Source organism: Geospiza fortis, unplaced genomic scaffold (genome assembly GCF_000277835.1).
Source record: "Geospiza fortis unplaced genomic scaffold, GeoFor_1.0 scaffold58, whole genome shotgun sequence".
Classification (NCBI taxonomy): Eukaryota; Metazoa; Chordata; class Aves; order Passeriformes; family Thraupidae; genus Geospiza; species Geospiza fortis.
Window position 1 is genome coordinate 1,374,021 of NW_005054359.1, and position 27,896 is coordinate 1,401,916.

The 27,896-nt window shown below is 38.2% G+C and overlaps 1 protein-coding gene across 3 annotated transcripts in view; it reads left to right on the forward strand.

Moving 5' to 3' along the window:
• The window catches only part of DROSHA (drosha ribonuclease III), a 73,032-nt gene extending 48,237 nt beyond the window's left edge, over window positions 1-24,795 (forward strand). For all 3 annotated transcript variants that reach the window (XM_031059287.1, XM_031059286.1, XM_005423854.3), the window contains 11 exons: window positions 1,863-1,965; window positions 4,922-4,992; window positions 5,937-5,981; window positions 8,772-8,929; window positions 10,496-10,601; window positions 14,155-14,296; window positions 15,267-15,349; window positions 15,463-15,566; window positions 17,621-17,713; window positions 18,506-18,552; window positions 21,487-24,795. In XM_031059287.1, coding sequence (XP_030915147.1) covers window positions 1,863-1,965; window positions 4,922-4,992; window positions 5,937-5,981; window positions 8,772-8,929; window positions 10,496-10,601; window positions 14,155-14,296; window positions 15,267-15,349; window positions 15,463-15,566; window positions 17,621-17,713; window positions 18,506-18,552; window positions 21,487-21,617 — 1,083 coding nt within the window. In that variant the 3' untranslated portion in view covers window positions 21,618-24,795. The remainder of the gene's footprint in view (window positions 1-1,862; window positions 1,966-4,921; window positions 4,993-5,936; window positions 5,982-8,771; window positions 8,930-10,495; window positions 10,602-14,154; window positions 14,297-15,266; window positions 15,350-15,462; window positions 15,567-17,620; window positions 17,714-18,505; window positions 18,553-21,486) is intronic.
• The last annotated feature ends 3,101 nt before the right edge of the window (window positions 24,796-27,896 follow it).

A 27,896-nucleotide genomic window follows, 5' to 3' on the forward strand; every position in this document is an offset into this window, starting at 1 on the left:
TAGCATCTGCTCTATAACCTATGCAATCATTTCAGGTCCACTGTAGACTGTCAGAGTAGTCAGCAGTATATTGAACAGGGTTTTGGAGAAGGGTTGTGTTATCTCCTAGGAAAAATTAAGATGCCTTAGAATTTTATTTAATTTAGTTCTGTGAACAACAGAGCTTTTTATATTTCTATATATGATACTGGTGCATGGTATTATGATACATAAAGTTGATTCAGTCTATTCATAAATAGGTAGGTATTCCCTTATTCATTCTTGATTTTGTTAGCTTTTTTTTTAAAAAACAGTCTCAGATTTACTGATGTAATTGATTATGCCAAACATGTGCACACACTGTCCACTGTGTGCTGCTGATAGTTTTCAAGTTTTCAATCTTTCCTCTCTGTAATCACACAGTTCCCTAAACAAGTTTATCCAATCTTGGGATTTTGGCAAAAACTGCAGGATTTCTAACATATCATCTTTTTGCTCAGCTCTCAGGAGAGGCATAGGGTTGGCAATGAGCAGAATAATTTTCTTCCACATCTTTTTTAATTAATTTAGATAAGCATGAATTGATTGAAACCCTTCATATCAAGGCCTTGTTTACAAATATGGTATTGCCTGACATTTGAATTAATTATACTATTTTTAAACCTGCATCAGGAAAGCTCATATATTCTTCAAGTCTGTTCACAGCCTTTATCATTGTACAAGAACAATTTTTGAAAATTTTTATTGCATTATTTTAAAAACTGTAGATGCAGCTGTAAATACTAGATGTCTGTATATTCCCAATTTTTCTCTCATGAGTCTTATATGATGTTCCTGGGTTTCTTCCCCTGCAGTGTCATATTGCATTCAGTTCACTTAATATAATTCTCATCCTCTCAATGTCTCTTGAACTTGTGGAATGCTGTTCATAACTAAGAAGCAAATGATGAGTATAAGAAGTTGAAATTTTATATAAAACAATATTCTATTTCTACGTTAACTCTAGCAAGTGCTGGCTGTGCATTATGAAGTGTGGTGGAACGCTGTCAGTCGTAATTCGCACTGTTCTGGAGCAGTGAACAGGCTGCCATTCATTGAAAATGGAAAACTCTTTTTGGCAATTGAAACACATCTAAACCATGCATCTCAAACAACTTAGTCTCCAGCTTTACCTCTTAAATATACTCTGGGAGGATGAAGTTAAAAGTTAACAAGATATTAATCAGTAGAAACTTATACCCACCTGGGCAGAGCCTGTTCTCATACAAACTTAGCAAGATGCATAAATCTCTTCTTTAAAAATCCCAATAATGGTTTTGTGTCAAAAAGACAAATATGTAAAGAGAATCTAGGGGCTCTTGCCTGCATTTCTATAGCAGAATTATCATATATTATAGAAAATATCTGGCTTACTGTCTGAGATTTTGACTGGCAAGCAGAACTATAGTTCAGGCAACAGAAGAGTGTTAATGATGCACTTTTGAAAGGACGAAGGAAGCTAGGTGGCACTGCAGATTAAAATATGAGCCTTCTCTTGCCATGCCCAGAGCCTACCACCTGTTGATGGTCTTAGAGGAAAAAGCCAGATAGATGTTCAATGGATTGTGTCTACCAGAGTTCCTATTCCTCACTGTTCTGCATTAGTTTCTTTTAGTTTGATAATTCTGGTTTTTCCATGGTATCACACTCCAGTTTTTACCTCTGATAAACAAAGGAAATTTTTTACTTTTAGCCTTTGTCTAAACTGAAACTTTGGAGAAAAGCTTCATAGTTCCTTCAAACCTAGTAGCTGCGTGATGACAGTGTAATTGATTTTTAGTGACGGAACTGGTACTCTTGTGCTTCTAAAGCCATGGTTTTCACTCTTTCTACATATTTTGCAGAAGCTGGAACTGGAACGGTTCATGCTCTATGCTCATGGTCCAGACCTTTGCAGGGAGTCAGATCTCCGCCATGCCATGGCCAACTGCTTTGAAGCCCTCATAGGTAACATGTTTGCATTTGTGTGTGCAGGCAGGTACATTTTATACCTGTCTGTGTGCCATGTTGATTGATGGAGGAAATGTGAGCCTGTTGAGCAGTGCCAGTAGGAGTAGGCAATAATAAGTCTTGTTGTATCATCTTTGTCCCTTCCCCTCTCCTGCACATATGCCATGTGTATAAACACATTGACTGTGTAGTACAACCATGAAAATCTCATCTTCCATGTCCTGGCTTCCACACACTGAAGGGCAAGCCTTCTCGTGTCACTGCAGAACTCCACCTCTCGTGTGCCAGCATGGCCTGACACCTGCCCCCTGTGGGAGCAGGGGAGCAGTTCGGTCAGCGTGACCTGGCAGAACATAAGCAGGTTCGTTGCTTCCAGTAGTGCTTGAACAGACCTTCAGCCTCAGCCCTGAATTTTAAACTGCAGCTTGCTTTCTGAATGCATCAGGCACTCCCAACTGAGTCACCAGACTACTTCCTCTGTGCCCTTCTAGCCTTCTGTGAATTTGCAGAGTAAATACCTTTTAGTCTTTGCATTTTTCTTACAGGTAAAAAGCATGGCAATATGGCTGGTGTAATAAAGCTGCCCTCTAGCTGAGGGTGAAGGAGAGTTGTGTCAAAGTTGCTGTTGGGCACTAAGATGCAGATTAGTGACTGGCTGCATTGGTCTATAGGTTTATATTGCGGAGGAAATCAGGGCCTGACTGACCACAGTTACCACACCAGGAGTATGAAGCTCTCTTTGGTTACATCTGCACAAGCTCTATTTTAAATAGCAAATTTTTATGAACCTTTACTTTCTTGAGTATACAAAGCAAGTTAGTCTCACTGGCTTGACTTCATATTCATCGAGATGTACTGTACAAGTTACTAGCTATGGGAATGGTTTAGCCCTGTTACAGGTCTTTAGGTACTACATGAGCTCTTGAAGCATTTTGTCCTGCTTTGAAAAATAGATCAGAGTTGGCTTAGTTGTCAATAGTTCTGTGCATTCTGCCTTGGGCCAGATTGCATTTCCTCTTATCAAGAAATAAGAGTTTTCTTTTAAACTCTGTTTTGCTTTCCATGAACGCTTTGATCTTTAATTTAAAAATAAAAAGCAAACAGAAGAGGAACACTAGATATGTATCTGTGTCTTTGTTCATAGGCTTCAGCTTGTCTAGGATGTAGCAATGAGAACTATTTGGCAAGCATTGAGATTTGCTGAGAGAGCAGGCTTGCTGTTTAACCTCCAATACAAAGCTGTTCAGCAAGTTAATTGAGCAATAAGATTTTTTCAGTGCTGTAGCTAAAATGTGGGAGCTTGTTAAGGGATTGTAAAAGTATATGTAGCTCCTGCTTGAGGCTCTTCTGGAAAGTCTGGTGCTTCATCACAAAGTCCCTGTGATGAACATAAAAACCAGAAGTATGAGCAGGTTGCCTAGGAATTGTTTAAAACTTTGTGCTCTCATAATGTTCCTCTTCCAGATTAGTCTTATAAACCCCCAAACTGTTCTTTGAAGAGTCCAAACAAAGTAGTTGACCTAGTGAGGAATCAAAGGGGAAGGGAAAGGCAAGGCCAATCATGTTCTTCCTGTGTCTGGGAACATGCACTCCCTTTCTCTGTGTTCTTGATGTAGCTGTGTATTCCATTTGCTTTTATGCTTACAATAACAAGTTTGAGATTTTCAGAAGTTCTCCTGTAAAACGTATTAGAGGACAAAATGTTGATACTAATTTAAGAAGTGCCTGTGCAGATGTAGCGTATATAGGGTACACATGAAAATATGTGGAGTTTTGCAGAGCTTGTTACTGATGGACATGTGGAGAGAGCTAGTGAGGGCTGTGTGTGAAGTTTAAAAAAAAGCAAACATGATCTTCAGAAGCTGAGACGTGCAGAGATGGCCTTTCCAAGTCAGACAATAAATTATTGTGGCACCAATAAGGAAGGAGGCTCAAGGAAGACCTTGAGCTTTGCAATAGTCCCAACACATCGTTTATATACAGAGTGTAATCTTATTGCAAGTATAGAATAAATGGTAATTGTTTGCTAGTTATTGAAATGTATTTCATGGGTTTCCCTATCTGCAAATGTTGTGGTTTATCCCCAGGCAGCAGCCAAGCCCCATGCAGTTCTTGCTCACTCCTCCACCAGTGGGATTGAGGAGAGAATCAGAAGGATAAAAGCTGGAAAAGTCATGGGTTGCAATAAAGGCTGTTTCATGGGGAAAACAAAAGCTGTGCACACAAGCAAAGCAAAACAAGAAATCATTTCACTGCTTCCCATGGGCAGGCAGCTGTTCAGCCATCTCCAGGAAAGCAGGGCCTTGTCACACATAATGATGACTTGGGAAGACAAACACGATCACTCCCAACATACTTCTTCCCTGCAATTTATATAACAGTCTGGAATATCCCTTTGGTCAGTTTGGGTTACCTGTCCTGACTGTCTCTTCCCAATGTCCCAAGCACCCCTTAGTATCCTCTCCAGTGTGGCAATACCAAAAGCAGAAAAGGCCTTGACTCTGTGGAGCCCTACTCAGCAATAACAAAAGCATCTCTGTTTTATCAACCTCTGTTCAGCAAAAATGGAAAACATATCCCTGTACTAGTCACTGCAAAGAAAATGAAGTCTATCCCAGCTGAAACCAGCACAATTGTGTAGTTAGCTGTTTAGTGGAAAGTATTTCTGGAAATATAGGTAAATTTGTATAAACTTGGCTCGTTGGATGTATCATTTTCTATCACTGATATAATTATTTCAAGTTTTTCTTTTCATTTTATGACTGTTCATTTATGCTGGTGTTTAATGTGCTTTAAATTTCTCCAAAAAACAGGTGTTGGTACAGAAAGCATGCTTTCAAAAATGAATGTGTTGGAGATGAAGAAGTCCAAGATCTTTGACTTTCTCATGCTTAGTAATTTCCTGAGTGCTAATTGCATTATTGACCTTTGACATATTGGTCCCCTCATGCAGGAGCTGTTTATCTAGAGGGAAGCCTGGAAGAAGCAAAACAATTATTTGGACGTTTGCTCTTCAATGAAAAGGTATTTATGTACTTACATGATTTGATTTCCAGTTCAAAAAGAACTTGATGTGCTTTCGTCTCCATTGTTTTACTTAAGGATTAGGGAAAGGGTGGCTGGTGTGGGAAACCTGGCAGCTTCCATTCCAAGTGCTGCTCTGAAAACATAAATGGGTGCTGCAGATCCAGGTCTTTGGCTCTGAGGGAATGATGCACTTGTCAAGCAACTATTCAGTTTCATCCATTAAATCATCATACCCTAAAAGCTTTAAACATATGTTTGGAGAGAAAAAAAAAAAGGAGGGTGTTTCATTCAGCATTTACCCAATTGCACAATTACAGTGTGCAAGAATAGATCAGGCTGTGTCTTAGATGGCTGTTAGTTAGAACATGTTCTGTGTAAAGGTGAAGGAAAGTACCCAGTGCTGGGACAGCACACATGGCAGTGGTGAGAGGATGAATTGTATATTATTTTCCTTCCTTTAAGTCTCTGAAATGACAAAGCTTATTAGAAATAGAAGTATTTGGAAGCATATTGTAACTCACTGTTTATTTGCTGCTTGGTGGCTGTAGTGAAAGAAGCCTTTATGAAATAGAAGAAAATAAGTGGGATTTTTTTTTTCTTTTTCAGTCCTTTCCTTTGGAGAAGTCAAACTTGCTACTGAGGACTACTTGCAAATAAAGTTAGTCCTGAGGCTTAAACAAATCTTTTTCTTCTTTAACCACTTTTTATGTGGTTCAAGGATTTTTCCACCTCTTTGACACAAGCTAATTGAGAGAACTACAGGCAGTTTGAACAGCAAATACACGATTTTAAAAATTAGTTTGCCAGCACTATTGAATTTGCAATAAGCAGAGTCAGCATCTGAAATAGTTCGGTATTTCAAGTAATGACATTTTATTTAGTACTGTGGAATTTGTTAAATGACTCCCTTGAGCATTAAAGGCATCTCTCAATGTTTGCAGGACCTGCGGGATGTATGGCTTAATTATCCACTACACCCACTCCAAGTAAGTGTATCCCTTTCTGTAATAAATTTCACTGTTCTGTTTTATTTTCAGGGATGCCTTTCCATAGGTTTCCATTGTGATGACATCTCAGAAATTGTGCTAAAGAGTAGCCAAAGGAATATATATATGTTTTCCTTTGTGTTTGGCTTGTGATTTGTTTGGTTGGTTTTTCTAAATAAATAGTGAGTTTTTGCCTCTCTGAGAATTAATCATTCACCTTTCCTTGGCTCATGTTTCTTGTATAACTGTGCCTGTAAAGTAAATCAAATGAGAGGTAATGTTTTGACAGCTTCTTGTTTGTTTTCTCAAAATTGGAGGAAAAGGGTACAAAAACCATCTATGAATGTATTTTCTTAACCTAAAATTAGGACTGAAACCTTAAAAATAGGAAGGCATATTAATTGAATGCCATAAAAGTTTGATTTGATTCTATTTTGATTTTGTATGTTTGTGCCCATGCAATAATAGTGTGGTTGTTTCAGTGATTCCAGTAACTTTAATACCACATAAACACTAAAATTACAAAGGTGTCTGAAGGCTAACTTATCCTCCATGTATCGAAGGATACAAGTTCACAAGCTGTCAGTTTATGAGGCTGGAAGTTGGGAGATTGATATCCCAGTCCATTCTCCTTTACTCAGTTCTTGGGCAGACATAGAGCAGGTCTCAGAGCCTCTCTGAACTGTGCCTCCCTGTCTTCAGCACAAGCAGGAGTGTACAAGCTTGCTGCAGAAAGAGCAGTGAATGCACAGACAAAATCTTCAGTAACAAATCAGTGCACGTGAAGAATTTTTACAACCACATCCCTCTGAGTATAAATACAAAATACTCTTAATGGAAGATAACATTTTGAGATTCAACACTAGCTGTCCTGTGTGGTGGCACATGCAGCTCCAAAGAAGATTGTTCTTATTCTGAATTTCTTTCTTTTCTCCTACTTTATTTTAACCTTTTCATCCCTGCTTTCTCATAGACTTACACTCTGCTTAGAAATTAGCAAATCAGTGTAGGAAGCTTATAGTTTCTTACTACTACCTTGACTTGTGTGATGAAAATTGTTTTCTTCCACATCCCAAAACCATCTTAGGGGGTTTTGCCAGCAGGTGAAACACAGGCAGCTCAGGCTTGCCTTTTGGCACAGCTAACCTGAAAAACATAGTTTTTAAAAATTACTAAAAATCACTGTAACAATATGCCGAATGAGATCCCAAATCAATAAAAAAAAAAAAAAAAGACCAAAAAAAAAAAAAAAAACCTGGGTAAGATAACAGAGTTATAGGTCTTCAGTTCTGTGTATTTGGCAGTAGCCAAGTCTGTAGAAATGGTCTAAAAAATAATTAGTGGTCATCTGGATATATATGGACTCTAGAAAGAATCAACATGTAAAGATGAGTCCTGCCTCACAGATGTATGGGAAGTTTTAGGAGACAAAACAGCATGTGATAATGCAGATGATTCTGTTTGCTGGGTTTCCTGAGAGGCTGTTGGAAAGACAGTCAGGAAAGGCTTTTAAAATTTTATCTTTTTTTTTTTTTTAAGAAGCAATAAAAAAACCCAACTTCAATGAAAAATGTCAGTCCCTACCAGATTAAAAGGAATGGCTGAAATATAAGAAAGGGAGAAAAGGAGTGAAATGACCATATCTTGCAAGGAATGGTGATCACTGGCAGATTTCCCTCGGGATCTTTGCTCAAGTACAGGCTGTTCTCATTGACAGCCTAGGGAACAGGATGAGCAGTGAGGTGACAGTTTGTTGACAGTACCAAATTATTTCAAGTAGAAGGGACAACAGCAGACTGAAGAATTGCACCCTGGTTGTGAGAATGCAAGGGTGACTCACTATGGAGTTTTAAAAAGCAGTGTAGGTAAATAGAAAGGATTGTGCATGATGAAGCAAAAAGCAGTCTCAGCTCCACAAGCAGCTGAACTCCAAAATGACCATTTTCACCCAAGTGTGGAATTTTGGTGCAAGGGTATGTAGCTCTGTGAAAGTGTGAACTGAATGCTCTGTACAGAAAAAAGACAAATTGAATGTAATCAATTAATAGAAAAGGGGCAGATAACAAACCAAAAATTATCTCAATGCCAGTTTAAAAAGCTTTTCTTTTAGGCATCCTTCTTGATAATTCCTCTAAAGCATTACTATACCAAAGAGATGCTCAGAATGGGTGGAGGAAATACTTAAGCCATTTTCCAGCTCCACAAAGGCATTTAACAATGTCATCACAATAATGACATCAGACAAGAAACTGATAAGAAAAGATATTGACCCAAAGCAATAATTTTAATTTTCTTGTGTTAGTGTGCCCTTTTAAATTTCATATTTAAAGTATTTATTCTTGATTTTTGATACTTAAGGGAAGTGGAAGAAATTGATTTGGATTTTGTCTCATCTTGACATGCTGTCAGTCTTCCAGCCCTTTTCTAATAATTTTTGAATGTGTTGCTCAGTTGCAGACAATGTGATAATGTTAGAAAATGCATAAATATACAATTGTACATATTTTGTGAAAGTTTCTATTATGCTACAATGCATCCACATGTAGAGACATGCAAGTGATGGGCTTAAAAGCGTCAGCTGTTAAAGAAGCATACATCAGAGCTCAATTTATCCTTGGCTGATGATTAGTCAAGACCAAAAGGCAGAGGAAACGTGGTTTTCTCAGTTCAGCTGTCCATGGAACTTGTTCATTGTATTCTTTGCCCTTGATTTAAAAAATGCTTGCTTTTCTCTGAAAATTTCTGCAGCAGTCTGAGTTTGTCATTACTTACACTTCATTTTTCTTGCAGCTGCAGGAGTCCAATACTGACAGGCAACTCATTGAGACCTCTCCAGTTCTTCAGAAGCTTACGGAGTTTGAGGAGGCAATTGGAGTCATCTTTACTCACGTTCGACTTCTAGCACGTGCATTCACTCTGAGGACAGTAGGCTTTAACCATCTGACTCTGTGAGTACATAGCAAGAGTCCTCACGTAGCTCTCTTGGCCCTTCTGTTAGAGTATTCCAGATTGCCTAGTTTGTAAACAAACTATGTTACATTTATTTCCTAGAATAGAGCAGCTTTGTTCACAAGCCCACCTGGCTCAGTCTGCCACCTCTGACAGTAGTCAATAGCAAATACCTTGGAAAAGACTGTAGAAGGTGTTAGAGACCTATACTGGTGTTGATTGAGCTTTTTGCATGACTGATATTTGTACATCACTCCTGAGACCTTAGCAAAACATACCTGAAGGTACAGTTGGGCAGAGAAAAGAAGTAAAATTACACTCTTTGATCCAAGCACAGCCCTTGTGTTATGTTGCTTGCAAAGCTGCCAGGCCCTATTTTCAAGCAAGCAGTATTACAGAATATGCTGAGTTGGAAGGAACCCATTGAGATCATCAAATTCAACTCCTGGCCCTGCATAGAACACCATACACCGTGTGCCTGAGAGTGTTGTCCACACACTTCCTGAACTCAGGCTTGTTGCTGTGACCACTTCTCTGGGGAGCCTTTCCAGTGCTAAACCACCCTCTGGGTGAAAAAACCTCTTCCTGATATCCAACCTAAACCTCTCCTGACTCAGCTCCATGCTATTTCCTTGACCCCTGTCTCTGGTCATGAAAGTGAAGAGATCAGTACCCACCCCTCCATTCCCCTCTGCAGTGAGGTCTCCCCTCAGTCCCCTCTAGGCTGAATTAGGTGACCTCAGCTGCTCCTCAAATGGCTTCACCTCAAGACCTTTCACCATCACAGTTGCTCACCTTTGGACACTCTAACAGCTTAATGTTGTCTTTTACTGTGGTTCCCAAAACTACCTCCAGCACTGGAGGTGAGGCTGCCCCAGCTCACAGCAGAGCAGGACAATCCCCTCCCTTTCCCAGCTGGCCATGCTGTGCCTGAAGCCCCCAGGTCACACTTGGTCCTCCTGGCTGCCAGGGCACTGACGGCTCATGTTCAAATTGCCATTGACCAGGACCCCCAGGTCCATTTCCACAATGCAGCTCTCCAATGTCTCATTCTCCACTTTATACCCACAACTGGGGTTGTCCCAGACAGAGAATCTGGCACTTGCCCTTGTTAAACTTCTTATCAGTGCTTACACTCTCCAGGATCTTGTATGAGTTTAAACCCTGATCCTTTCTTTTCTTGTGAATGGACATTTTTCTCTGTTGAAGTATTGCATTCATTAGTTCATTTTCTTAAAACAAGTTTGAGATAGAGATCTTATCCCAATACAGATTCGATGTTAGCTGCTCTTCTCCTTCATTTAGTCTGTGATCTGTAATCTAATGATTGCATTTATTTGTAGCTATCCCGATTTTCTTTTTGGCTGTAAGTCGGTGTTACTACAGTAATGAGCTGTGTTTTCATCTCACCTGATTAACATTGAAAAATTGTCTTAAATGTGTTTGGAAATGAGCAAGGCTCACTTTCAGATCACTCTTCATTTTAATTTGTGTGTGCATGCTGTTTTTGTTTTTTTCCTCATGAGTGCTTATTGATTTTGCTGCACTGATGTCTCATTTTTCAGAGGCCACAACCAGAGGATGGAATTCCTGGGTGACTCCATAATGCAGTTGGTAGCCACAGAGTATTTATTCATACATTTCCCCGATCATCATGAAGGGCACTTAACGGTGAGACTGCCATCAATCATATTCTCCATAAGAGCAAGAGTGGGATGGAGACCGAAATTATCGGAGCAGCCAGTGAATTGTTCTGAGTTTGATTAATAGAAGAAGCCTCAGCAACCACTGCTCTTAATAAGGCTTTGTTAATTTTAAGTCATGAGCACTGCAATGAATAGAAAATGGTGATTTATGACTCCGCTGCAATAATTTCTGTCAGTCTATGAAGTGGATCAAAAATTTTAAAGATGTCAGTGGTAAAATTGAGGGCCAAGACTAGTTCTTGTTTAAAGATGGGTGTCTTAAACCATTTATTTAAATAGATATATCATGTGACTTTTTTATTATGCCTGTCTTCTAGTCTGTTGAACATGCATATAGGCAGGGTTATACATCCTGATGAAAAAGGTTTTTACTATTTATTTTAGTCTGCTTTTCCTCTTGTCTTCAATCTGAACTTCCTGAGGTAGCTTTTGAATTTAGTTTTAATATAGTTATAGTCATCTGTTGATTGCTATAGCCTTTTAGCCTCTCTTATCTGGACTTTGAACAACTAAATTTGGAGGCCTTTCAACAATTTACTGTACTTTAAACACAGCATGATAGTATAAGTAGATTTTTCCTGATTAGCTCTACAGCTGGTGAGTTGTGGCTTTGTTTGAAAGTAACAAATTTTCTTTGGCTTACTAAATTTTCTTAGTTTACTTGATGAGCAAAGCAATACATATGTCAGGAATGTTAATCAAGTTATCTAGGTAAAGTTAAGAAGTAGCCTGATTTTAGAGTGGTTCCCTCAGATCAATAAAGGCATGACAATGCTAAGTCTCTAGCAGGCAATGCGTTATCAAGAGTATGATTCTTGAATCTTTTGGGCTAAAGCTGTTTACAAGAGGAAGAAAAAAGGACATGCTGTGACTAAAAGTTACTTGAGTTTTTCTTTCCCATTTCTTAAGTTTCAGTTATATTTGTATGGATTCTTCTGCACCATTGAGGGGATAGGGTATAAAGCCTGGTGGGATTTTTTGCTTTCTACGTGACTTTTAAGAATGTGGGCATCTGTGCTCTTATAACTCTTGCAAGAACTGTTTGGCCAGAAGAATATGGGATGTTGCTGTTAATGGGTGTAAATGCTCAGAACAATGATTAGAATGTCTTTTTGTTTCTTAATGTAATGATTAGTGAGTTGGAAAGTAAAAGTTGCACACTTCAGTTTTTAGGCAAAACTGCAAAGTTAGAGTAGAGTAGATGCTGAAAACACATAAAAATACGAAGGAGCAGGCAATGCCTAAACTAAAATTTGAACTGTGGAGATATGTTCATGTGTAGAGAAAATTGTCTTAAAATGCTTTTAGATTTGATGACAAATGAAATAAGACATCTGAGAAAGGAGGCTGATAAAGTGGAATCTGAAGAGAAACTGCAAACACTAAGCTCTTTCTCCTGTCATCTGGGGACATACTTAAATTTGAAGTAACAGTAGAACATCAACTAAATGGTGTCTGGTGTGTTGAGGGCAATTTTGGTCAAGGATTCTATTTGACTGGCAATGCAGTGGCTTCCCAGTGTGGAGTGATTGCTTGTGGAGACATGTCTGTAAAATAATTATGTTTAAGAAAAAGAAAGGAGAACATAGTCTCATCTACATACTTGGAGATAGCCAAATAATGTACCAGAAGAGAAGTTGACATTTTGTTGAATGTTGGAAGATACAGCTTCTCCAGTGCTGAGTTATTGATACATTCTTGGGTACAGTAGTGGGTAGTGGTATGTTGGGTGAAGATGGAAGAATTAGGGAAAAAATTACTTTGTAATTAAAGCCAGGCTCCAGTTGAGCATATCATGTATCACAGCATCTGCAGTGATCTGTGTGTTACCAGTGTAGAGACTAACTCTAAAAAAGCTGCTGGAAAGGCACAGGGACTGTGTCTTCTCTGTATCATTAAGAGGAATTGAGTTTCTTGCCTGATCACACTTGTAGAGGAGGCAAATTCTAATATAGAGCAAATTGATAACCACAGTGCTTAGAGGATAACTGCCTTTTTTTTCTATCTCTAATTCACTGGGTAGTGTATGTGTTGCTCTTTGTTTTATGATACTACTAATCATGATTATGGATCCCATCAAAATAAATAGTCTGCAGACAAAACAAAAGAAATCGTTCTTCTCCCATTACAAGAAACAGATTTTTGTCATGGGACACTGCACTTCTGTTTCATAGATTACATATTAGGATACTGTACTTATATATTGTTGGAGAAGGTACAGTTTACTTATCTTAAGGACATAAAAGGAAAGAATTTTGAAATGGAGCAAGTAGTAAATGAGTTTAAACAAAGGTTAGGGAGAGAGGTAATAATACTATCTGCAGTTTGCCTAGTTTACAAAGATCAAGTTGTGAGTATCTGCTTCATATATCATTGACAAACAAATTATGAACATACTGTTCTTTGTTTATCTGTTCTGAGAGATGAAGTATCAAGTGCAGCAAATAAATCTTGATTTTCCATAAGCTCAGTTGACGTGCTGGAGCCAGGTAGCATATAACTTGTATCTAATAAGCTGAGCAAATGTGATATGGAAGACAAAAAAAGGAAAAAATGTGTGTGCAGCATCTCAAGTCTAGATTGCACGTAAACTGTGGAAAAGAGAGACATTCTTTACTTCTCACTCTTACCTCCTGTAGTAATTGTAACTTCTTTAATGCTGTTCCATTTAAAGCAAAAAAGCAAACAAGCAGGAAAAATGCTGACCTCTCCAAAGGTTTAGAAATTCTCCCTAAAATTCCAAAATAGTTCTTTAAGCTGTGTGGGAGCTCTGTGTCTTTGTTAGAGCTCTATGTTTAAGTAATCTGTCTGGAGCCAAGGTTAAGTATTTTCATGACACATCCCTGACCTTGTCATATATGGAACACGTTAGGGCAGATCTGTGTCCGGGATGTATTGGCTCAGCTGTGCTGCCTTCTAGCAGAGCAAACAGTGCATACAGGCTGTCCATCTGTGTATTTTTTTCTTTGGCCAAAGGAATGGAGCAGCTTCCTCATCTGCTCATTCTGAAACACTGAACTATCTTGCTTTAATGTGTATTTGTTTGAGTCACCACCTATTTATTTATAATTTGGTGGACACTGGGGACTGTTCCATGAACTCCAGAATATTGTTTACTTACTCTGTGTAGGAAAATGTGTACAACTGTGTATTACTTAAACTAGAAAACTGGAGATTAGCTGAGAAAGTACAGGACTCATGTAGACATGGTGCATGATTGCAAGGAAGCTCACAAGCAAGCATTTTAAATGCAAGGCATATATACAGAAGTAATGTGTCCATAGAATAAGTAAAGATTGGTAAGAAGAATTTAAACAGAAAGAAAAATCACCAGTAGAAAGAGTGACAGACTGTGTCTCTATATAAATCACTTGAGATGCCCTGAATCTAAATGTCAGTAAACTGAGAGAAGTGAGAAACCTCAAGGATAAAAGTAACTTTTTCTCCCCAGCTCTCCTAGGTTTTGTAGTTTGTTATTGGTGATTTTTACTAAGGAATGGAACTTCTTTCTTTTGCAGCTGTTGAGAAGTTCTTTGGTGAACAACAGGACACAGGCCAAGGTAGCAGAAGAGCTGGGCATGCAAGAGTTTGCCATCACTAACGACAAGACAAAAAGACCTGTAACTCTTCGAACTAAGACTTTGGCTGATCTCTTGGAATGTGAGTTAATTTGGTTATAATAACTTCGTACTTAATGACTTCCTTTTCCTTGGGGCTTGTTTAAGAAAGCCATTAGAAATCCCCTAAATCGCTATTAAAAATGTATGTTCAGGTTTCCAAATGATTTATGCCTATACCTCTGAAAGCCAGATTTTTGAAGACTAACCTAGGTTTTTGAAGTCTGTATAAAAGCATGAAGGAGGCATAATTGCAGATAGAAATTTGAAGGCTTAGAAAGTGCGGGGTTGAAATTGACCAGGTCAAAAGCATGTCTTCAAAGTTAAAGCTTACACTCCGAGTTGAGCTATTTAACAGCAGTTTAAGTGTTTAATTAGTATGTTCTTGACACTGTTGGAAGACCAAAAGTTCCTTCAGCAGGTGAATAGTTCTGTGGTTCATTTGTCTGCATTTGAGGAGATTTAATGTGGTCACTCCACAAGAGGAAAGGCTACATGGAAATGAAATTATTTTTAGTCGATTTTTGGAAGTTTGTGCAGCCTTCTTTCCCATGAAATGAAAACAATGATAAATATTCTGCAAAGAAAGTTAATCCCTGTCTTGTATATTTCGATGTATTTTGCAAGCCATTCAGACCACTTGGCTTTTGCAAAATCCTGTAAACAAATGGAAATAGCACACAAACAGGAGTGATTTATATCTAAATAATTTTATGGTACCCAGTAGTGATTTATTTGTAAGTATTCATGGTCTCCTGGTTAAAATGTGAGATTAGAAGCAGAATGTTTTTCTAGCACTTTAAATGACTGGGTGGATTTGGGTAAATCACTTAATCTCTTGGTCAACTTGATTTTTTTTTTTCCCCAAGTATGCAGGATAATACCCTCATCAGATTCCTGCTCTGAAATGTAATTGAATATGGCTTTAAAGTATTCAGAGATACTTATTTCTAAAAGTGCAAGCCAATAATGCTCTCCTTGGAAGAGTGACAGTACCTTTTTTTCCCCCCCAGCCTTTATTGCTGCCCTGTACATTGATAAAGATTTGGAATACGTTCACACTTTCATGAATGTTTGCTTTTTTCCACGGCTAAAGGTATGATCAGTCGATTTCCTCCTTTCCTGCCACTGTATTTTAACACATTGTGGCATTTGAAACCCTTATTGCAATCTCTCAATCATAAAAGCATCTTTGTGGACTTCCTACAGGAGTTTATTTTAAATCAAGATTGGAATGATCCTAAATCTCAGCTTCAGCAGTGCTGCTTGACTCTCAGGACAGAAGGAAAAGAACCGGACATTCCTCTCTACAAGTAAGAACAGGCTCCTTATGGATACCAGCTAATTATAAATCTTCCTTGTATATGAAGCAAGATGTGATCAGTCACTCTACATTTTCCCCATAGTTTGCTTTTCTTGTCGTTACCCAAGCCCTATAGTCCTTCTTTGTCTGAAGATGGAAAATACTATTTTCTAAGCCTTAGGTGTTTAAGCCATTACAAGGAAGAGTTACTGAGCATTTAACCTTTACAGTTGTAAGGGAAAAATAGAGTTTTTATTTTGGAGTGGAGTATTTAATTGGCATGATTCTCTATTTGTTTTTCTTGTAATGTAAGGAATGGCAGTATTAAAAGAGTTAAAGAAAGGGCCATTTTGTTATGAGGTCAAGATATCTCCATTCTATTCTCACTAACATATGAAGTTTCTTGATATTTTTATGCAAAAATAATAATATGTAACATAATATGCCTTATGTTACATTTGCTGATTATAGGCAGTGTTTCTCATCCACAGACAGGCACTGAAGGGCACCACTAGTTGTGGACATTTTTGCTGTGTGGTTCAGCTGACAAATGTTCCTGTGTTCAATGACAGAGAGCTCAGGGCACTGAACCTTTTAACTTGTACACCTCAGTTAAATACTTGAAGCTGGATGGGATAGATCTCCCTTTTTACTTGCAGCTGCTAAATAGTGTAATAACTGCTTCAAAAAGATAATAAATAATAAACGTTAGGCTGTATATTGCATCCATATCCATTCAATTAATGTAGGAAAGGGTGCAATATTAGCCCCAGAAGAAGAGATAAAGGCTATGAAAATTCAAGGCTTGTGTTGTTGGGATTATTATATCAAAAAGATAAGAAGAATAAAAGTGTAAGTGCATCTGTCGCAGGTACTGAGGTAAGGTTTCCAGTGCAGTGTAGCAGTTTAGTGACAGTGACACATTGCACTTAGAAGTGCCATCCCCTTAACACTGCAGCCAGTGCTCTTGCTCTGCAGGTCTGACTCCTCTGTCTCTCTGTGTGAGGGTTCAGGGCTTTGTCTTGGGCTGAGGGGGATGAATTCAATAAAAAACAATTTCCCATTTTTGTAAAAACCACTTAATATCAAGTACCAAATGTTTGTTTTGTTTTGCTGTGATGATAAATTGATTTTTATAGTACAGCTCAGACCTAGTAATACGCTGTTATCTTCCTATTATCTTGTTAAATTCCTTTTCTTGGGGTTATCTGTTTCACTGCAGTCAGTACTATTGCTTTTAAATTTAGGGTAGGTTTTATTTGCTCTTGTCACATTGCATGGAGAGATAGAGTACTTTAGTTAGATACTTTAAAAATTGATGTGAAATTTGTGCTCCTTCTAAAAAGAAACAAGGTAGCAGACAGAATTTGATCTGAAAGTGGGGAGAGCTTTGGCACAGCAGTAAGAAACTGCAAAAGAAGCAATTCATTGCACATCTAGGGAATTACCTTTTCCCTTTCAGATGGTTGTTGATGTATGTCCTAGGCTTCAGGTCAAATGGAAAGTTTGTTTTGTGACAAACTAACTTTTCAAAGCTGATGGAAAATTTCTTTGTACTGTGATAATTCAGTGTAGAGAGCTACCATGTCTAATACAGAGTCCTTATAAAACCTTGCTACCTGCAAAACTCAGGGACTAAACTTTCTAGTACACGCATAATTGTATGGGTGTGTTTGCTTGCAATTGCACAGCTATGCATAATTTATTACTTTATTACAAGTGTTTTCCCAGTGTTTGAACACTTCATGTTACAGTTTGCATTTTTGCCTTTAGGTTAAATAAAGTTTTAGTTTTCTTGTGGTGCTCCTGAGTGAGCCTGGAGTAACAAACATGATTGATATAAATACTGTTCTGGTAATCTCTGGGTTAATGTGATCTATACGGACATCCTTCAACCCTTGCTCTGTGTTTTGCATTAATTGTTCTATATGTATTGACCAGACTGAAAGCTTGGTGAGCTATGTGCCACAAACAGATTCTGTGTTTTAATCCTCCCTGCTTGAATAAAATATTTCTTTTTTCTGTGTTTCTGTCCCTGCTTGAATAAAATATTTCTTTTTTCAGGACCCTGCAGACAGTGGGGCCTTCTCATGCCAGGACATACACAGTAGCTGTCTACTTCAAAGGGGAAAGAATAGGATGTGGTAAAGGTCCAAGGTAAAGTAAAAAATTAATCACATGATGTTAGAGTGTGGTGGTGTCCAAAATTACTAGCCATGGAGATAGACTATGTTGTATGGTCTGCCATAGGAAAGGAAAGCTGTAGAGTCTTCTTTTCTCTGCTTTAGGAATACCTGAAGGGTTCAATGTTGGTATAATTTTGAATCTTATGCTTTTTTTGGTGAATTTGCCTTCAAGGTGGCTGGCAATGCTAACTATTTGTGGCTCTTGTAGCACTAACTGCAGAACAGCTTCCAGGAAATAGTGTCTTTATCTTGGTACTTGCTATTGGATTACTATGCAACTTACTGTGGCAAGTTAAGAGTACCACACTATTACATCTTTTTTTTTCTGAGGTTATTACTTCTAGGCATTTTGGAATGGTTCTAAGAATTCAAAGACATCAACCATGAACCCCAAAAACCTCATTTTATGCTATCAAATCTGATGGTGGTTATAAAAATATCATTGTTTTTTTTAACATTGACACATCTGTGATCTTGTTCCTTTTTTTCTCGCAAGTAAAAGCAAATGCTTTAATGAAGAATGGACTGGAATATTTTGTTAATATTAATGGTCTAAGTCAAGAAATATTCTACTGGAGCTGTAGTACTATTGCTCACATGTTTATGGAATGGCTGATATTCATACACTCTGGGACTTACAAGCTGCTGGTTTTTCAAAAAGTTTCATTACAAAAGCGTAACTAGTGGTCCACTTTGTCAGAAATTTTAGTTTATTCTGTACAGCTTAGATCTCATGTAACATGTTTTTGTTTGGCTTTCACAGTATTCAGCAAGCAGAAATGGGAGCTGCAATGGACGCACTTGAAAAATGTAAGATATTTGGGCAACAGAGAATTCATAGTTTATTTCCTTGTTCTTTAGTGAGGCAAGGTGCAGATTTTGTGGGGGATAAGTTTTGAGCAGAACACATATGTTAAGTGCTGTCAGCTTCTAAGCAGCAGGATTTTCTCTTAGTACTTTCAAGACAGTTTTGTAGCAGTTGAAGTTAATACGATCCCAACAGGTATTTGTTAACAGGAGCTGATCAGCTACAGGGGATGCAACTTCAAGGGAACACTGTGCAGTAAAGTTTCGTTGAGGTTTTCCATGCTTATGCATGCAGTGGGATAAGACTGCATAGTCTCTGATGCTTGCCCTTTATTTCAGGGGGGAGCCAAGTGTGACCTTAGAAAATAAAATTTGATCCCATATTACCAGTAGACTACGTTAAAATCTAAAAGGCAGGTCCCCAACAATTTAAATTGATATTTATCTGTCAAGAAGGGTTAATATCAGCTGCAGATCCAGTGATCTGTGTATACATCTCTCTAAATTACATGCTGCATAGCCAGCATGGGAGCAGTCCTTCACTGAAATGTAGTCTCAGCTATGAATGAGTGTGGGCAAGCTTTTTATGTTAAATAAGTTTGGTCAGCTGGGTTAAAGTGCCAGGTATGGGTGACCTGCAAGCAAATAGAATACAAGCATTTTTTGCAGCAGAAATTCTCTATTGAGAAGAACATGGGAAGTCCATTTTTTGCATTTCATTCAAAGGAAGCACATGCAGTTCCTCAGGTGTCAAAGGTTTTTAATCTGTTATCTCTGCATCTGGAAATTTGAGGGCTTAAATATTTCAGAAGGCAATGAATCTGTGTAGGTCAGATATGTTTTTATATCCATCTGCTAAGTATATACTTCTCACCACCAGTAAATTTGACAAGTAGGAAAATGTAACTTCCCTTCTCCGCTGAGCATCTGCAAGATGTTACTGAAGTTTTCTTTGAGTGAGTTTTCTTGTGACAGTATCACCACTCAAGAGAGCTCTGAGTTTCATGGCCTGTCAATCCAAGGACTTCACAGCTATCTTCTGACATATATATTTGTTTAAATACCATAGAACTCTAGAGGACTGTGCTCCTGCTGCCCTTCAATTCAAAACAGAGCCAAGTTTCAAGTTAGTTTCTCTGTGCCTTGCCAGTCAAGTTTTAATTGTCTTTCGGGATGGAGGTTACACAACCCTTAAGGGCCCCTTAAGGGCTCTGTTGTATTATGTATATGGTGGTGCAGTAGAGTTGTTTGGTTTGTTTGTTGGGTTTTTTAATGCATAAGTAGTTAACTTCAAGTGAAAGTGGTTTTCATATACCTATTTATATGATAGCCCTGATGAATTTATTATATGAGTTTCCTTCTTACCGTTCTAAACATATTAGAACAGGTTGCTACCAAGCTGAGTTCTTAAAGAATCATGTTACAGGCAGTGCTGAAAATCTGATTTTCATTTTATGGGGCACATGAGCAACAAAATATCCCAGAACTCCATTAAACAAAGCACTAGTGCTTTTAAAAACAACAGCAATTTAAAACCAATTTTGTTTAGATTGCTTTCTGGTTTAAATAAGTATACTCTCCTATGCTCAAGTTGTAAATAACTGATGAATAAACCTTTTATTCCTGTAGTGTGTATAATAAAGGGCACAAATTTCACTGGCCAGTAAAACAAAGCAGTAGAAAGTTATTCTGCTCTACCACAAACTCCTGCAGTTTATGTGGCTTCTGCACTGCATTCTCTAGCTGAGAATCCATGCTGCCTGGGACCCAGAGAAAGGAGGAAAAAGCTTGGTGCCAAGGAGGAAAAAGCTTGATGCCATGGTACTCCTCCCTGAGAAGCCTCAGCTGAATTCTCTCTCAATAGCCAGCAAGAGAGAGAGCAATCCTTTGCTGAGACATCTACCAAATTTATGGCTTTAAAGATCAGTGTAGTAACCTTTTGCATTTATCTCAGACTGATCAGGTAGCCAGTGCTGTTCCCAGAGCTCTGTGTGATCCCAGCAGGACTCACCATCAGCTGCAGCCTGTCACATACTCTGCCACCTCTTTGCTTTCTGACTGGCTGGAGGGTGCAGGTCTCCACAGCACAAACACATGTGGATGTCAGCACCCTGGTCATGCAGAAAATATCACATTCTGTGAGCTGTGCACTAAAGTGAGAGCAATTCTGTTCACTTACATAAGCTGTTCTTGCAGTCTCAGTACTAATGCGTACCTACATATCAGCCAATGGACAAGTGCCTAAAAGCAGAAACATCCATCTCCCCAGCTATTTCTCCATCACCTCAGCCTTGTCCAGTCTGTTCCAGGCAGTCTTCACTCATCCATGCTCTTAGACTGTGCTAAGGCTGCCTTCCGGTACATAGCCAAGCACTAACTTTTTCAGAGCAGACTCAACTGCATTCCATCTTGCTACACTATTACTTTCCCATTAGGATCCCCGCCATAGTGTGGGGCGTGTAGTTGATTCTGCATGGTCTAAAACAAAATAAAAATAATGGAAGCATCTGTGCAATGCTTGAAACCAGTGGCTCATGCTTTTCAGAGTGGGAGCAAGACAAAAAACCCTGACAGTATTGACAGTAGTTTCGCATTCATTTTTCAATATCAACCACCTGTTGCTAAGGGAACAGAATGTAAAATCCAGGTAATACCTGGCCATGTTGCTATACCAGGATTTTATATTTTGTTTTTGTGAGTATATTAGATTTGGCGGTGCTTTGTAGCAGGAGAAACAGATGTAACGAAATCACAAAGAAACCAAAGTCTTATGAAACAGTCCTGGTTTACTATGTATTATAAGAAATAAATAAGTGAAAATGGGAACAACATTGTTCCCCCCTACCTCTAATAGCATCAAAGTTTAAAACAAAATGAGTTGAGGCTTTCTCTGTTACCAGTTTGTTTATTAATGTAAGATATTTCTCCTTGTGTCAGATAACTTTCCCCAGATGGCCCATCAGAAACGGTTCATTGAACGGAAGTACAGACAAGAGTTGAAAGAATTGAGGTGGGAAAGAGAGCATCAAGAGAGAGAGTCAGAGGAGACTGAAGAAGCAAGGAAATAAAAGGAGGGCACAGAAGCAGTGGCATATTTACTTACTTAATAACTCTGACTGTGGCCTATGGAGACCTAACCTAGTTTCTTGCAGATGAATGAAGAGTGCCTGTTGATATAAAAAAAAAAATTGTAATATCTTCCTTTAAAAGTGTGTGAAAATATAGTATTTCTTTAGTTTGGTTTTAAGTTTGGCTTTTTAATAAGATTTGGGTTTAAATCCTTTTAATTTTTATGAAAAGTTGTTAATTATTTTTATTCTTTTTACTGTCTTGTATGAAGTAATAAAGTATTAATTTCCAAAGCTAATAGGAGGAAAGGCTGTTTAACAATTGTCTCCTATGTCTAAGTGCTGTGTTGTCAGTGACCAGCCAAGTTATTGCATGAACTATGCTGTGAGGGGGACAAAAGTATAATGAAAAACTCATTCAGCTGAGCACTTAAGCATGTACCTAACTTAAGTTTTGCAGCTAAATTTATTTCTTGAGTCTGCTAAACCAGAGCTTTAAAGTTCAGGCCCTTTTTACAGAAAATGGTGCAGTAATTAAAAGGAGATACTCAGTTTTGCTTTGAACAATGGATGTCACATCTGAAATGTGGCGCAGATGTGTGTGGAAGATTGAGTAGTTTTTTTTTTTAAATCACTGTTACAAGACTTGAAGGAGAAGATAATTATGAAGCAAGAGAATGGCAGTTTTTATAGAGAATGTACATATAGTTTACATTAACAAGTTTAGTTTCTTTCTGAGCTTCTTGTTCTGTCCAGCTGGTGTCTAATTGAATGGATTTTTTTTACAGGAAGATACCAGTGTGGCCATTACTGTGAAATGGTATCTTAGAAACTCTCTATGAGTGCTGTTCCAGAGAGATTCATTGAAAACAGTTTTTGTCAAAAGAAGGGCAGAATTTATCCCCAACGTGGTGTGCAGTTTTAAGTCACCCAGTTTCCTTGGGTTTTTTTGGTGTCTGTGGCTTGTATTAGACAGACAGATGTTTCTTTTATAAAAGCTCTGAACAGCACCAGAAATTAAAAATCTACTGTGTCTGTTGGTGGTTTTTCCCACTGGTTATCAGTGTTGTTTGTTCTTTTAATTTTGCTGCTTCGAGCCATTCATTTCCATTAAGCTGGTTCTCTGTTAATGCAGTCCCTTGGTAGGTATTGTGGAGTCATTTTTCAACTTTCTTTTCTGATAAGTGAAACAGATTGAACCCTTACTTTCCTCTGCCATGTGTTTTCTTCCTGAAAGAAAGATCCTTTTTGGCCAGTCATTTAAACATGTCCCACATGTCCCACAGTTGTATGTGTTAAAGTATGGAGCAGCATTGGATGCATGAGTCTGGCCCAAGGAATTTGTGCCGACTCATGGAAGAAAACTTCTGCCTGATGGCCACTCTGCACTGAGCAGCTTCTTCAGCAATTGTCTGAAGCGCCTCTCTGTAGGTGTGGGATGGACATCAGGAGAAGCATTTCATTGCAAAAGTGCCAAAGTAGACACCAAATGAAGCTGAAGAATTCAGGCTGCGCGAATGTCTTCCCAAAGTTTCACTTCTGAGCTAATCAATATGTGTATTTTCAGAAGCATACCTTTCTACACTTGCAATGTGAGATGCACTTAAATAAGGGGGCTTTTTTACACTTGAGCCCACAACACTACCTCACTTGTTCCAGCTCTATGATTTGCCTTTTCTTAATGGATTGATGCTTAAAATCCATTTCAGAGGATGAGAGAAAAGAAAAAAACAAGCACATTCTCTAATTTAAAGAATGATAATAATGGAGGGAATAAAACCAAGGAAAGGCAAGGAGCTGCTCTCTGCTGAATGCTGCTGCCATTTGACTTTTGAGAAGTGATTGTAACTTCTTTTAGCTTCAGTCGGTAAATAAAAAGCTGAAATGCTTCTCAAGAGTAGGAAGCTTGAACAGCACCAGCAAGTCTCCTGTCCACAAGACTTTTGTATTTCAAATTCTTTTATATAAGTGCCCATCTGCTTCTAGCAGTAAGATGAAATGGTGCAGTGCTAGAGGGTCAAGTGTAATTTTGTAAACCATTTTATTTTTCCTCTTAACTGTGACCAGTTTCATATGTTTCACGAACAGAAAATTACTTCATTTTCAGGTGTATGATTGCTTAGCAAATTTCGGCGTATTTGACATCACCAAAGAACCCCAGTGGAATTGTTAGTTCATAGTTTTAACATTACTTTCATTATTCCTATATACAATTTCACTTTTCAGCTGTAAGAAGACTGCAGTCTTATTCATAAATATTTTCATTAAATTAGATTGAATTTATCATATAGGGGGAGGAACCCAGCACTGTTTTTTTTCTTTTTTGACCCAGAAATTGCTTGGAAAAAACAAACTTTTAAAATAATTCCTGCATTCCAGTTGCTGCAGTTAATGAGTTTTAGGCTTTCCTCAATAAAGTGTTGGTGATAACTGCTTTTACAAGTGGGCTATTTTCCCTTTTTTGCTGTGTGTGGGCTAGGAAGATTGCCTGAAGCAGTTTTGTTTTCCTTGTCTTCAGAACAAAAAACAAAAGGTAAAAAAAATCCTGTTTCCTTTATTCAAACCGCAGTGTCTTTCTGTGTGTGGCTGTCTAACAGCAGTGGCTGTGAATGTTCCTGTTGATTTCAGGAGTTGTGTAGAATGTGAAATGTGAGCACAGTCCTTTACAGCAGCCACCAAGGAGGGGAAGCCTCTTCAAGTTGCCTTGGTAAAAATTATCACTGCACTCATGCTGATCAGTGGAACAGCTGTAGCTTATAACTAGGCAGCTTATGCTGCTCCTTTGTAGGTGTGAGGGGGGCTCTGGTTTACTGATAAAATCAGTCTTCCTTTGCTTCAGAGCCTGTTCTCTGTTCTCTGAGCTAGAGGTTTTCTTGCAAGATCAATTGACTTGAGCTGGGTACAAGTACATGAATAGAGAACAAGACAGGGATCTGTGTGAATCCAAAAGATCCGAGAATATTTTTATTGTGAATATGTACAGAGCATTGAATAGAATTTTAGCTGATTTGATTGGGGATTTCAATCAAATTAACATAAAATTCACGATGTTATTTGTAGACCCTAAGTTTGCTTTGTAAGATTTCAGTTTCTGGAAGATTATTTAACAGCAGTACTAAGAGAACCTTGGTCTCTAAGATCATTGTAAACATCGTTGCTAATAAAGTTTCCCAGAAAAGACTTCAGGCATAGTTGTTACTTGCTAAAACAATTTGGAAAGATCAAAAGGCAAATCCTGATCATCTGTCTCCCAACTTCAAAGACTCTGATTATACATATTTAAATGAAATAAGTGGTTCACTTGTAAAAAGTTTCTTTTTGGTGGAAGTTTGTAAAGCCCTGTAAGAGCTCAGGGAGTTATCTGCATCATTTACCACTGTACATTGTCTTTGATGAGGATAGTGTTGCAACAGAAATTTCTGTGACCCATACATCCATCCTGCTTCTCCTCCTTCCTACCCACTCCCCACATCACAGATTCACATTCTCTCTGGGGCCCTAAGATTAAATCAGCTGCATGCTCCAGCTGTGCATATTTCTCTATCCATCAGGGAGCAGGCTTACCTTAGAGGCCCATTTCTTCACCTGCCTGCTACATGTGACAAAGGGAGCACCAACTTGCACCCAGAGTCTTGCTAAGTATATTTCTTTTTGCCTCAGTCATCACTGCATTCCTCAGAAGGATTTCAGAGCTTTTCCTGAATAAGGGTATAAGTGATTTGCCTGTGACTTACCTACCTGGAAGTGTCAGTTGTGTTGTTTTGTTGCTCTTCACAGCACCTTTGTAGAGGGACTATTTATTCTGTTACTAAGAGATGAAAAGGATAAAATTGTCACTGGGGGCCAGGGCTCAGGATGTCTGTGGGAGGGCAATGATGCCTCATCCAGTGGATGACTTAGTCCATGGATTTAGTATTGTCCTTGCAAGCCTTCTATAATTCTCTTGCCACGCCTGAGAGGGTCTTCAAGGGAGAAAAAAGAACTTGGCTGTGCAGGCTGGGCACTGACACCCTCATTGCCTTTTCCTGCACTGACACCCTCATTGCCTTTTCCTTTGTTGGAAAGCAACAATCAAGAAGACTGGGGACTAGTATAAGAAACCAGAGTCCAAACGGTGTGTTGCTTGTACACCTCTTTAGAATAAATAAATAAATAAATGAACCCTTCCACTTTGAGCAGACATTTCAAAAGTCATCCATTAGCAAGGGACAGGCTCTTGAGCTGACAAATTGTGAACTTTTGCTGGTGGCAGAAGTATCAGTGGTCCAGAAGTGCTGCTGCAGTGATGGGTGGGTAAGTGTTTGTCACTGGAGGTAGCTTGTTACTTATTTAAAGATGGGGATGGTGGTCAGGGGAACCCATGGGACCCCACTGATGCAAGCTCAGCCAACATTTCTAAAAAAAGAAAATAAAGTTACTTCTTTCTAAAATAAAGTTACTTCCCTGCAGGTTTCCTCCTTCAGTCATTTACTCTGTCAGAACAGTTCTGACATGGTGACCAGTTTTTGCTGCCAACTAGAATTACAATTCAAGTATTGCAGCTGTTTCCAGAGGGATACTTGAACTGACAAATAAAAAGCAGCCATTTCTCAATCGAGCAGCATTTGAAAATACTAATACTATTCTGCATCCAATTATAAATTTCTTTTTTATATTAAAATTTAAAATTATGTAAGGTAAGAATTTTTAATGATCTCATTGAATAAGTCATTCTAAATTGCTGCTCTTACCTTTTGTTTTTGTGATGAAAAACATTGTCAAAATACATGTGTCTTTAAACTTTATCATTAAGAAAAATTAAATATACCATCTGAAGGAAAAAAAAAATCTTTATCCTTGGTGTTTAAAATTTCTGTCATTCAATGTTGCTGTCTGCTTCCTTCCAAAACCCAAACATTTAAAATGTGTGTTCCACCTGTCAGAATGTGTCAGATTTTACAACCAATATCCCATCTCAGTTGATGTCTGTACATTAACAATCAAAATCAATCTGTAAGTTATTGCTTTCTAGCTTTCGAACCAGGGCTTGACCAGATATCCAAAATAGTGTGACACTTCCTACCTTATAAGACCTCAAAACTTTCAGAGAACTCAATGGCTTTAGCCCAAAACAGGTTTTCAAAGCTTCCCATTACCTTTGCTCCCATTACTTTTATTTTAATTATTATTATTTTTCAATGTTTTCATTGTTTATTTGTTCTTAATGTGATCTGTATCACTACTATCTTCTATTTCAAGGTTCCCTGACCCTTACTTCTGCTTAGCAGATCAATGCTTTACTCACTGAGACTAGAAAATAAATGACCTTGAACTCCTTGCTCTTGCAAGTCACACCTCAACACTTACGTCAGAAATCAAGTGCTCGCAGCAAGAACGAAAACCTTGCCGCACATCCGTGGAAACAAAGTACTGAATCTTGCTAGTATAATTTCGGGGATTCTGTCAGACGTCTTAAGAGAGGCTGTGAATTCTTGAGGCATGCAGTGATGTACTTTTTGCAGCTTATGTTGTGAATTTATGCAATTGGATTAAGTTTGGCATCTATTTCAGCTGGAAGCTTATAAATGGACATTTATATGTGTAAGTGAGGAGGGAGAGGTAAGAAAAGGCAGAACAGATGCTGAAAATACTAGAAAAAAAGCTTATTTCAGCACTGACTGCTGAGAAGCAGATTGATTTGGATCGAAAAATGTTAACTACTTTCAAATACAGACTGAAAAATATGAGGTTTCATTGTAACGTAAATACAATTCTGTGCCATGTGCTTGGGATAATGATGGCTTTAAAAAATGCATTCAGAGTTGAGTTTTATGCAAAGCTAGAAAATAAATCTTATTAGTAAGATATAGCAAATCTATTAGAAGTGAGACGATAAAACTTTAGTATCTTAGAGATACAGAGGTGGGATGTGATCTAGTAAAGTTGTGATAGTTTTCTAGATTTTAATTAGGAACATAGTTGAATATGTGTGTATTTGGTGTAAATGCAGTTATGCATGTATATATTTATTTACTTAATGATGCATCTGAAATATTCACTCATTGCCACATGACGCCTTTTTACCAAGGAAAGAAAAAGGCTTCCCTGTGGTCTATTTTTAACAGGTATTTAGATATTGGTTTTATTGAAGTAGTGTCCAGAGATTTTCACTGAGACTGGGGCTTTTCATGCCAGCTGCTATGAACACAAAATGACAGGCAGTCCCTGACCCAGAAAGAAATAGAAAGGAAGCAATGACTTACTCAAAGTCACCGAACAGGTCAAGGGTAGAAATGAGAA